Consider the following 12,502-nt stretch of genomic DNA (forward strand, 5'->3'; position numbering starts at 1 on the left):
GGGCTGAAACACATGTAGTGATAGCTGAATGATGGACAACGGGACTTGGAAAACAGTAGAAAACTCATTTGATTGATATCTAGTCTCATGTGTCCTAAAACTTCTACCAAATTGCTTATTTGCTCAAAGTGAGAGTTATTACAGTGTCATTGTAACTCCAGGGAGAGGAAATCCTGGGCCAAAATACCTCTAAAACCGAAATCAGTCGAAAGGAGAAATAAAGTTTAGAATCTTTTTATTGCTTACAAACTGCAGTCCAGGGCCATATGTTTCCTGCTCCAGCAGAAGCAAAACCAGACTTCCCCTTAACCTATAGGGTTCAGATAAACCCTCAGGTTGCCCAGGGAATTACCCATTGATATAGAGATGAACCACTCTCCACCCCTGAGGAACACCTATTGATATGCAGATGCACCAAAGCTGGACAAGATATTCTGGAAATATTACAATTTTACCCAGTCATAAACCCTATATATCCATCTCTATCTTCTAGACCCTTGTAGAACTGAACTCCTGGACTATCTCTGGTTGATTGAGGACATGTGACCAGTTTGGGCCAGTGAACTGTGAGAGGTTATGTAGGCTCTTTTTGTGTCAGGGCATTTAAGTTTTGATACCAGAGCCTCAAGGGCATTCCTTCCTTGGTCACCTTGACTGGCAAGACTCTAGATTGTAGTGGCTCTATCAGCCTGGATCCCAGACATATAGAGACCAGAACCTTTAGCCAATACATATGAGTTGGAAATAAACCTGTTATGCTATGTTGAGATTCGAGGGTTGTTTGTCATTGCAGCATAACCTATACTCACTACTACAGAAAACTATGAGTTAGACCTTGCATAGCATATAGTTAACCCTAATTCATTGGCCAAGCATCTACATAAAGCCTTCTTCCAACTGCTTGTAATTTGGGTGGGGCTGACCTCCTAACCCTGCTACAAAGAGAGGCATTTTACCCAGGATTTTCCCATAGGGCCATCAAAACTCTTATGAAGGCAAATGCCTTCTTTCCTGTTGAAATGATTTTGTGTACTGTATTGGAAGCCTGGAGCTTCTGGAGACCAGTTTGGAAAAAGCCTGACCTCAAGGTGAAGGACCATCAGCTAACATTTGTTGAGGATGTACTATGCACTAGGGGCTATTCACACACCATCCCACCTAATCCTCACCAGAGGGTGGTTAGTACTTATCTTCCCTTTACTGATGAAGAGATAAGGGCAGAGAGAGGCTGGGGGAGAGTGCAGTTAGGGGCCCCTCCTACCCACACACTATTCCCAGTCCAAGGTCACACAGGCTATGGCAGGCAAATTATGGATCTGTCTGCAGATGTCTGCTCCAGGAGCTCATGAGAAATGCTTTCCTGGCCCTGCCTTCCTCCCCCTCCCCACATCCTTCCACCAATTTATTTTCCAGTGACTCCGTTGATGGTGGGCTCTCTCCAGCTCCCTTCCAACCACTACCAAGACCTCTGTAGAAGCCATGTCTTTATTTACTGAAGGTATTTATTTATCAGTGTTTGTCTTGGGGGAAGGTGACTCCAATGGCCTTCCTCACTTCCTCAAGGATGTCAGCCATGAGCTCACTTTCCGCCAGGGGAATCACAGGACTTTCCTTCAGGCCTAGGGGAGAGTTCAGTTAAGGGTCCTCCTATTCACACCCCCCAAAGACCAAAAGGACTACAACTCCCAGAATCCCATGAGGCACAGTACTACACATTTTAGGCAGATGGATACCCCAAGAAGTCCTGGGAGATGTATTCTGGCTGAGGGATGGGGCGGGGGCTACCTTCCCTACCAGTCTTGCCCCACCACCCTGCCACCCTTCTACCCCAGTCTTTCATATCCTTACCCTTTCGTAGGCACTCCCGGACATGCCTGGCCTCATAAATCATGCCTATTCCATTTGTAAAATTGAAGTCCTTGTTTGGAGCTGGAGGCAGTGGGAACTCCTTGTGCTCCCCCTTCAGCACCAGCTCTGTCGGGCACCAGCATGGATTCATGATCTGGGAAGAAATAACAGGTGGGGTACTGCTGGGAGTTCCTGCCAGGTGATGCTCAGGGGCCTCCCTCTCACGCCTGGCAGCTAAGGGCTGCTTGCCTTCCATCTGAAAGGAGATTTGCCCCCACCCCATGCAGCACTGTTTTCTCACTAGAAGCCTGTCTACTCGTCTCCCCAGGAGCAAATCCCTCTCTAGCCTGGTCTGAGGCCTGGCGAACACAGCTTATCTTCACTTCTGCGTAAACTCTCTTTGGGAGCAGGAGACTTAGACAATCCAGAACCTTCTTATCCACTAGCAGGGTTGATTTTCTAGTCGAAAAAAATAATTTAGACTAAATCATTAGAGCCCTGGGAAGCCTAAGTTATTCCCACACCCAAGTCTAAGTCAAAATGGTAATAGAGAGATGCAGATGGGACAAGGTCTAAATTCTTCTGCTAAGAATAGGATTTCTTCCTAGCAACACTGCCGTAGGAAGCCAGTGAAGTGGCTCTTTGGCAATGCCCAGATCCTGTCTCTGAAGCAGCACCAAAGGTCACAACTGCCCTCTACTCATGTTTGATTATAACTGGTTTCTCCTCAAGCCTAAGGATTTTTGACACACAACAGATTCACCCTCAGGAAGGAGCCTGGAGGTCCAAACCCCACCCGATGACCTGGTGGTCGAGGATGGATTCCTTAGCAACAGTACAGGAAAAGGCTGGTCCAGTCCACATCCAGCTCCAATGGCCAGAGCTGACTTGCTCCTGTTGCTAAGGGCCACAGTTCCCTGCCCTTGGACCCACCCCAGCCCGGGCATTGTGCCTCACCTGGGCCATGCCCTTAGTACCGCTCACAGAGGCTGTATTGGTGAGCTGGGCAGTGATGCTGCAGGTGAAGCTGGCATGGACCCCTCCTGGGTATTGGAGCAGCACAGTGACAGTGTCATCCACGCCTGGAGGAAAGCACAGCACAGGGTAAGGCCTGGCTTAAAATCCTGCCTGTGGGACCTTGGGGAAGAGACCTGGTCTCTCATATATCAGTGAAAAAGAATGAAGCAATGACACCCTACCCATGGAAGAAGCCTGAAAGTGCTTATGTTAAGTGACAGAAGCCAGACACAGAAGGTCACTTTATAGGATTCCATCTGTGCGAAATGTCTAATATTTGGTAAATCCCTAGAGCCAGAAAGTAGATTAGTGGTTGCTTAGGAGGATAGGAAAATTGGGTGTGAGGGTTTTTTTGTTTGTTTGTTTTTTGTTTTGGAGTAATGATCTATCCTAAAATTGATGGTGGTGATAAATGCACAACACTGTATCATCAAGCCAGGGAATTACACACTTTAAGTGAATACATTGTACGGTATGTGAATTATATCTTAGTAAAGCTGTTATTAATCAATCAATCATCAAATATATGCTAAAAAAAGCAAAAAGATACTTCACCTCTCTGAGCCTCAATTTCCTCCTCTGTAAGTAAATGCCTGCTATACAGGATTGTGAAGATCTGTTTCTTTATCTCACAAATGGGGTTAATACGAGAACCTTCCTCATACAGTTGTTACAAGTATTACATTAAGTGACGTAAAATGCACAAGGCATTTAGAAGGCTATTTCGGTCACAATAAGTGATATATAAGCACTAGTTAAAAGTTAAATTAAATACAGCATGTAAAGTACTAGGTTGGTTCTGAAACACATCAGGCATGCCATAGATGGAAGAACCTACTGACCCAGTTCTCTTCGGTTTCAGATAAGCCTAAATTCTTGTCCTGGATTTGCTGTGTGAGCCTGGATAAATTACCTCCCCTGTCCGCACCTCAGTTTCCCCTTCTATAGAATGGGGGCAACTGTAATATATCTACTTCAGGGAGATCATAGCTATAATAATCCTAATGCAGAGGGAGCACTTGATAAATGGGATCTGTTATTTTTTTTATGAGTATCTCTTATTTATTTATTTATTTTATTAAGTTATCATTGATATACAATCTTTTTTTTCTTTTTAGGGTTAGTTTTTTTGGTTAGGTGTATGGGGAGGATAGGGTTACGGTTCTGATATACAATCTTATGAAGGTTTCACATGAGCAACATTGTGCTTACTACATTTACACACATTATCAGGTCCCCCCCACACCCTATTGCAGTCACTGTCCATCACGATAGTAAGATGCTATAGAGTCACTACTTGTCTTCTCTGTGCTATACTGCCTTCCCCGTGACACCCCTACAATATGTGTGTTAATCATAATGCTAAATGTATCTGTTATTATAGCTACTGTTTAGCCTAGAAATAAGCCAGATATTAGACGGAAACAGTACTTTCACCCCATGTATTGCTTTCTTGGTTATTCACTGTCTTCTGTGGTGCTGTTTGCAAAGATGGTCACAATTATTCCTCTCATTCCCCCTTTGCAATATGACTCTGTCTCCTTCAATGAAGAGTCTATTTGCTCACCTCTGAAATCTGAGCTTCCTTTGGGCCATGGAACAGCAGCAAACATGGCACAAGCAAAGGTTTGCAAAGTGCTTGCGTATTGGGGCCTGCCTTCTTTTTGCTTCATCCAAAACTCTGAACCCACAATATGAATGAACCAGAGCTAGCCAGCTGGAGAGGAGAACTAATGCTCCCCACACAAGAGCCAACACCTGAAAGATCTAAGTAGGGCCACCCTAGACCATCCAAGTCCACCGGAACAGCTGGCTGCCCGCAGCTGCATGAGTAAGACCAGCAGAAGAGCCACCCAAACTGAGCCCAGCACAAATTGCCAGCCCACAGAATCACAAGCTAATAAATGACCTTTATTGGAGGTCACTAAGTTCTGGGGTAGTTTGTTATGCAGCAAAGGCTAACTAAGACAATTCCAAACAAATAATAATCATTTATATTGATTAACTGCTCACCATTTGCCTCAACAGTTACTTCATTAACTCCTTATGACAACCCTACTGGCATTTCGCCAGTAAAGACTCAGAGATGTTGAGTCCCTTAGCTACGATCACACAGCAAAGTCCCAGTACAAAGCCTGCCCACAACTCTCCTCTGATCCTCTGTGACTCTATGGGGGAACTTCCTCCAGCTGTCTAACCTGATCCTCATGGGCTGGGAGACTTGTTCCCAGCAGACTGTTCCCAGTAAAGGAAGATCACTCTTATCTCCATCGTATAGTCCAGGACAGACCATACCTGTTTCATAGCGCCTTCCCACAGCCAAAATCTTCTCTGGCTTCTGCCCACCAAAGACCATGGAGATGAACTGGATGCAGTAGATGCCCATGTCCAGCAGGCCACCACCAGCCTGGGACCAGTTTACAGCCCGGAGTACACTGGTGAGGTCCTTCCCAAATTCTGCCCGAGCGACCCGAAGATCCCCCAGAGTTCCCTGGGACACAGCAGACTTCAGAGCCTCCATGGCAGGAAAGAAGCGGGTCCAGATGGCCTGCAGACCAGAGGGAAGAAATCAGGATATGGAGAGGAAAAGAAAGGGGTCAGGACACAGGAATTCACCAACCAGCTCCTCTCCCATCCGGGGCCCAATCTTGAGGGGGTATCCACTCCTCCCCAGCCTCCTAACACGACCCCTCCCCCTTCCTTCCACAGCCCATCAGTCCCTAACCTGTGTCCTGCCCTCAGTCTCTCTGCCCTCCCCCCTCCTCTTTATTCCCATGGCCCTAACTCTGGCCTTGTCCTTTCTCATCATTACCCTAGTCTCCCAATATCGTGGACTGAATTGTGTCCTACCAAGTTCATGTTAAAGCTCTAACCTCTAGTACCTCCCAATGTGAGTGTATTTGGAGATGGGGTTTTTAAAGAGGTAATAAGTTAAAAGGGTGGGCCCTGGTGCGATATGACTACTGTCCTTATAAGAAACATGCACAGAGGGAAGACGACTTGAAAACAAAGGCAGAAGATGGCCATCTTAGGTGCCAAGGAGAGAGGCCTGAGGAGAAACCAGCCCCGCTGACACAGGCTCTCAGACTTCTAGCCTCCAGAGGTATGAGAAAATACATCTCCCTGTTTAAGCCACCCAGTCTGTGGTGGGTCTGTTACGGCAGCCCTAGGCAAACTAATACCCCAGTCTCTCCCTTCCAGTGTATCCCCAACACGGTGCCAGAGGGATCTTTCCTTCACCTAGAGCTGACCCTGTCTCACCCCTGCCTAATCCTCTTCAGTGGCTCCCCATTCCCTAATATCAGCTCCCAACTACTGGCTATTTATTATGGGCAATACCCTGTGTACATGCTTTGCATAATGAATCCTTCCAACATTCCTGACAGGTAGCTGTGATTATTTCTGTTTTATAGATGAGAAAACTGAGTCTCAGTTGGGTTAAATTCCAGGCCCAAGGTCACAGGACTAGGAACTGAGGAATTGGAGCTTAGCGTCCTCTGATTGTAAAGCCAGAAGTCTTGATCCGTCCAAGATCAAGTTCATACTAAATATGTGAAGTCCGCTCATTCTGGTTTTCTTTAGGTCTTAACTCTGCTTTCCCACTCTGGGCCATTTAACTGGGCCATTAACTTTGAAGGCTCAGGTCGTCCTACCTGCAGGAAGCTTCCTTGACCATCCCCCAGCCTGGGGTGGGGCCTCTGTGCTCCATCAACCAAGTGCACAGAAGGCCATGCAACTGGACACTAGGATTGCCAATTTCTGTGACCACAGCAGACCTCGAGCGCCTTAAAAATGGAGACTGATGAACCCCCTTTCTTAGGGTTTATATCTGGTGCACATGAGGTGCCAATAAAAATGAGGAAGTGATAAACTCACAGAATTTTGGCATTGACAAGGCACGGTGAGAACCGGAAGACACTGAGTTCACCGTATTATATAAAGACCGTCTACTTCCTGGGCTTATGGAACTTCACAGTCTGGGAGGGTCGGCAGTACTGGGCACAAGACAGGTTGATAGGACGTGGGGGACGTAAGAGGCAGTATTGCTGCTACTGGTAGAATCTAAAACAAGCTGTTCCTAATAGGCCTTAACATGAAAACAGCTTCTCAGGGCCATTCAGTGGCCAGCTCAACTGCCGGCACTATCCATTGCCCTTTGGCAACCATTTTAATGCTGGATGATCTGCAAGATGTCAAAGGCCCCTCTAGGTAGCCACGTCTGATGTAGGGGTCAAGGGCAGGCTGCCCCAAGGTGTGATCTTGTGGCATGCAGATTCTGTCTGATGAAAACAATCAAGGCCCAAAAGACTCAGACACTTTGACCTGCCACCCGACTCACCCCACTACCTGCCCCAGCTGCATAAGAATGTTCCTCCATTTAGATGGATAACTGTGTTATAGTATGATCTAGGTGTGCTAGCCAGGGAGGGATGGGGAAAATTCCTCTCTGTGTCCCATGGTTTGTGTGTGGCCCATCAAACATTTGTTCACCAAAGAGTTCCTTTTCCATGTTCCTGAATTGCTTCCCTTTTCCTCTGAAGTCCCAGACCCCTCCCGCTTTTCTCCTTAGTTCGGGATAACATACATACCTCACCGTCCCTGTCTTTGGAATCCGTGTCTATGGATTCCTCCGGTACGTATTTAAATTTGTTTTTTTCTCCGGTTGTCTCATGTTAATTTGTTTCTTAGACCAGCTAATAAGACTCTCCAGGGGTAGAGGAAATTTATTCCTTCCCAACACAGGTAAGGACAAAAACAAACGTTGTGTGGCACTGAGGGTGAGTAGGGGATTCCTTGGTCCTGGAAATCCATTCAAACAGCCCACTGCCATTATGTGCCACTTTCAATGTTGGCACCTTTTTTCAAAAGGCTGACAAAGGGTCGTTCACATAGCCATGTTTGCTAAGGGCCAAAATCAATGGCTGGCACCCAAGAGAGAAGTGGCTAGTAGATTCTGTGGCAGAGCTCCACTCGAACCTGGTAAACGCACTGACCCCGGTTCATTTGGTGGTCATCCTTAACTCTTAGCAAACCCCTCCCCGTGTTCCTCCAAAAAGGTCTGCCGCAGCCATGTTTAGGAACGGCAAGAAGCGCTACACCTGTTGTTGGAAGGGCCCTCCACCCTCACCTCCATTAGGAAGAGACCTCGGGATCGGGCCTCTGCAACCATTTGGCGCACTTCCGCCGCGTTCACGCCCATGGGCTTCTCGCACAGGACGGCCTTGCCCGCTGCCAGGCATAGCAACACCGCGTCCTTGTGCTGGGGGTGCTGGGGGCCAATGTAGGCCACCTCTAGGGTGGGAGGAAGGAGGACAACAGATCAGAAGCTCCGCCCACCCGACCCTCCCAGTGGCACGCCCCCAGCTTGAGGTCACGCCCCCAGCATCCGAGGTCCCCCGCCCCCCATCAGAGATAAAGTCCAAACCCAAGTGTCCCATGAGGAAGGCCCAACCATTCTCTACCAACACTCTGTTTTCTTCAGATTATTTCCAGCTTTCCGAAGTTATATTAAATCATTTAATCCTCAAGGGTAGACAGTTATTATTTTGCCCGTTTTACAAATGACACTGAGAAGGGCAAGCAGAAGAGGAAAATGCCAATTCAGGCAGCCTCTGCTGTCCAACTGCACTGTCCTGCAGTTCTATCCAGGCCACTCGGGACAGAAGCCCCCGCCACAGGGCATATTTAAAGCCTGCCCTGGCTCTCTTAAAAATTCATGCCCCTTCCTCACCACGGAGGCCTGGCCCCTAAATGCATTTCATACTAGTCAGCTGATGCCAGAGCAGGCCCGTTCCTGTAGCTCTGCCTCCCAGCCCAAGGTCCTTCCAGGAGCCCAAAGGGTCTGGCCCAGGCTTGCAACTCTTACGGAGCAGCCTAGGGGCAGCGCCTCGGCGGCCCCTGCAGCTCTCTCCACTCACCCACGTTCGGGTCCTCGGCCAACTCTTTATAGGACCCGTAAGCTTTGGGGATGTCGTATTTCCGCGCAAACTCCTTGGCCCGGCTCAGGTCGCGGGCAGCCACTGCTACCACCTTGGAGAGATGCTGGGGTTAGACTTGAGGTGCTGAGGCAAGCGTGGTCGGCAGGTGGATGGGAGGCAGGTGGTGGAGAAGGCCCCCGGGGTACGGAGAAATTACATCCAAGAGGGAGATGTGCTCGCGGGGAAGGAGACACGTGGGTGGACAAGTGTCCAAAGCTGGAAAGAGAGATCTAAGGGCAAGCGATTATTAAATCCCCTAATGCCGAAATTTCTTCTCTCTACAGCAGCTCCAATCAAGACCCTCCCAAACTTCACGGAACTCGTGTTTACAGAACTGAAGCGGGGAAAGGAGCGGGGAGGGAATTAGAGGTTGTTTCACCACCTTGGGGACTTAGAGCCTGGAACTCAACTCCCGCCGCCCTCTGACCCAGGAGTCCCCGCCCCGCGGCCTGCTCTGCCCCAGGACTTCGGAGGGACGGCGGACCTGGTGCTCTGAGCGAGGCAGTGCCTGAAGCACGGCCGCAAAGTCGCTGGAGATAAGGCCGGCTGACACGATGCCCCAGCGGACGGCCATCGCCAAATCCTGGGGTCCGAAAGCCTAGCGGGGCTATAGCAGTAGGAATTAAAGGCCTGACGCCCCGCCCACTGGGGGGCGTGATCCATTTCCTCTGTGCCGCTTCTCATTGGCCATCAGGTCTGCACACACCTTCCAGTCCCAAAGCAAAGGAGGGGGTTATTTAAATCTAGGTGTCCTCATTGGAGGAGCGGACCAGTTGGCTCCACTTTATGGGGGTGAGGCCCGAAGCACATGCCATTGCCAATGGAGACTTCTAACCACACGACAAGGGGGGGTGTTCTTTCACGTCCACTTTGATCCTTAGGGCTCCTCTCCTCCCCCCAAATCTTTTGCTCAGGCAGTTATGTACCCTTAAGAATTGTCTGGAAGGAGAGAGAGGATAGTAATAACAAAGATAATTATTAATATTTATACTGAGGTAGAGCAGAGACATGGGACATGCATCATGATTAATTTTTCCTGCCTATGATGAAAAATGCCGAGAAATAAACAGTATAGTGAGAACAGGAGGGATTCCATCCTCAGGCTAAGATTTCATTTTAAAAAGCAAGGAGAAAAAAAAAAAAAAAGCAAGGAGATAGGAGGTAAGGTTCCTAAAATATTTTATGGTAATAAGCCAATAACCGGCCTTATCTTGAGGCAGGGCAAGTAGTCCTAAAGGATAGGTCCCCACTGCTTGAGGGTAACTGCTATCTTGAAGAGGAACAGGATCAATAAATTCCTTGTGTTATCTTATAGAATATCTAGGGGACTGACTATGGGTGATAATATAATGTCTCTCACTGTAAAGAGACATCATGAGACCACAAGTTAAGCCTGCACCACCCCCACCCCACCCCAGCCCTTTACCCAACTTGAATCCTAAGCCTTTAAGCACACACCCCTTTCTTGGAGTGTGTGCTTTGCCTTAAAGACTTCTTGCTGCCTAACTTACTGTTTTTTGTCTCTGCACATTTCCAAGCCTCTTGGGAGATTAATAAGGGACACCTTTTCCCAGGAGTAAGTGTCTTTGTTACTTGACTATTTCATTCGATTTTCTAAACTTAAGCACAAGTCTTCACTCTCTCTGTCCTACTTGGGACAGATAGAGAAGGGCTACTGAGCTCTCTGCTTTGGGCTTGCAGGTGCCCGTCGCCTGGGGGACCCTGATAGGACTGCAGCTGTACAATCATGCTCTTTAGTAATCTGCTTGAAAATCTCCTTCTTTTACTTGGAGAAGTTCTCAGAACATCATTTCACTCCCTCCAGTGCTCTGTGGCCCCCCCAAATCCCCGGGCGGTAAGTTCCTACGGTGCAGATTCAAGTGAACACTGGACACCAGGTGACCCTGGCTGCAGGAATTGGTAAAGGATCGGCCCTGTGCCGAGCAGGAGTTCAATGAACTTTCCTTTCCTCCTCTGTTCTTCCTTTCTCTTTACTGCCTGCAAGGCAGCTGCCATTCACTTCTACTCACACTTAATGCCTTCGTTATCTACACTCATCCCACCTGTTCAAGAATTCTTTCTCAGTTGGAGTCAAGAACCCTCCCCCATCCGGGCTGAGGTTTCGCCTAGTGTGCAGGGAGAGGCCTCCCCAGGCGCAGCTGCTCGACAATAGAGCCTGTTGTGGTCCAGGCCCCAGGCTCTGCGCTTTACTTTCCTCATCCCTAACTTCTCACCACCAACCTGCGAACTAGGTTCTGCGGTGCCCTATTTCTTATTTACAGAGGGAGAAATGGACCCAGAGAGCCATGGGGCATTCACTGGTCTCACAGCCAGGATGTGAAGACCTGCAAACTGAAGACCACAGCTTTAGAACCCAGGTTGTACTTCTTAAGAGCCCTGGGGTCAGGCTGACGCCTCCTTGCCACTTCTTGGCTGTATTACTTGGCACAAGGTGTTTCCCTGTCTGAGCCTTGCTTTTTCATTCTGGAAAACGGAGGTCACAATAGCATCTAACTGTGTAGGATTAAGAGGATTAACTGAGCTCTGGGGAAAAACAGCCCATGATTATTCTCTAAGTCAATTGACAAAGGGCTGGCCAACTTCACTCACGGCAAATTCGCCCATTTCCCTTTCCTTGTAGACATTTAAGTAAGATCTGAGTTTCATACAGGGACTCGCAGGTTTCAAGTTCACACAAAGTGCTGAATAAAAATTTTAATAGATTGCATTGAGGGCACAAGAGCAGGACTGTGAAGCAAAAGAAAAAAAATTTCAAAAATTGATGCTCGTAAGTATTTATCCTAGAGAGGTAAAACTTAACTTTCACACAAAAACTCGTACATAAATGTTCATAGCAGCTTTCTCTGTGATAGTTCAAGGATAAAATAGCCCAAATGTCCTTTAACAGGCCAGATAAATAAATTGGTATATAGAGGCAATGAAATGCTACTCGGCAATATGATGGAAGGAGCAGTTGATACCAGCAACAATTTGTATGGATCTCAAAGGCATTATGGCGAGTAAGAAAAAGCCATCTCAAAGGGCTCCAGACTGTATGTCCATCTCAAAGTGACAGCAGTACAGTGATGGAGAACAGACCAGCAGCGTCCGGGGTAGGGTTTGGGCGGGGATGGGGGGCAGTGCAATTACTAAGGGAGTTTCTGTGTGAGGAAAGATAAGTTCTGTATCCTGATAGTTGAGATGGATCCTTGAATCTTCGCATTTGATAACATTTCATAGAACTATACTCTAGAATATTTGTAAAGTTTATGAACAGCCCGGGACTTGCTGGTGAGATCCAAATCGGGTTCTGTACCCGATTAAGCAACGTGGCAATATCAATTCCTGGTTTTGACCATGTACTATAGTTACCTACGATGCCGTCACTGGGGGGAAGCTGGGGTAGGGACAAAGGAACGGCCTGTACTATTTTTGCAACTTCTTAAAGAACGTCAGAACAAAATGTTATGATTTCAAAATTGTTGGTGGAGAATGTGCGTATCCAGGGAAATCACTTTGCAGTATCTTGCACAGTAAAAGTAAGAGTTATCTCATGGCCCATGGATTTCTGTTTTGGGTAGAAGATATATACCCCTGAGAAACTATTAGACCTGTACCCAGGAAGACATGTGTAAGAACATTTACCGCAACACCAAGTC

General features: G+C 47.7%; 1 protein-coding gene across 1 annotated transcript; it reads right to left on the minus strand.

The window, feature by feature from the left end:
• Positions 1-1,471: 1,471 nt before the first annotated feature.
• DHDH (dihydrodiol dehydrogenase) lies at positions 1,472-9,483 on the minus strand. The gene is made up of 7 exons (XM_017665618.3): positions 9,328-9,483; positions 8,784-8,895; positions 7,994-8,157; positions 5,161-5,413; positions 2,806-2,930; positions 1,849-2,002; positions 1,472-1,619 (listed from the first exon to the last, which is right to left on the minus strand). Exons 1-7 carry the CDS (start codon positions 9,415-9,417, stop codon positions 1,510-1,512), a joined length of 1,008 nt encoding a protein of 335 aa, XP_017521107.3. The 5' UTR covers positions 9,418-9,483; the 3' UTR covers positions 1,472-1,509.
• Between the last annotated feature and the right edge of the window lie 3,019 nt (positions 9,484-12,502).

Source organism: Manis javanica, chromosome 17, assembly GCF_040802235.1.
Source record: "Manis javanica isolate MJ-LG chromosome 17, MJ_LKY, whole genome shotgun sequence".
In the NCBI taxonomy this organism is placed as follows: domain Eukaryota; kingdom Metazoa; phylum Chordata; class Mammalia; order Pholidota; family Manidae; genus Manis; species Manis javanica.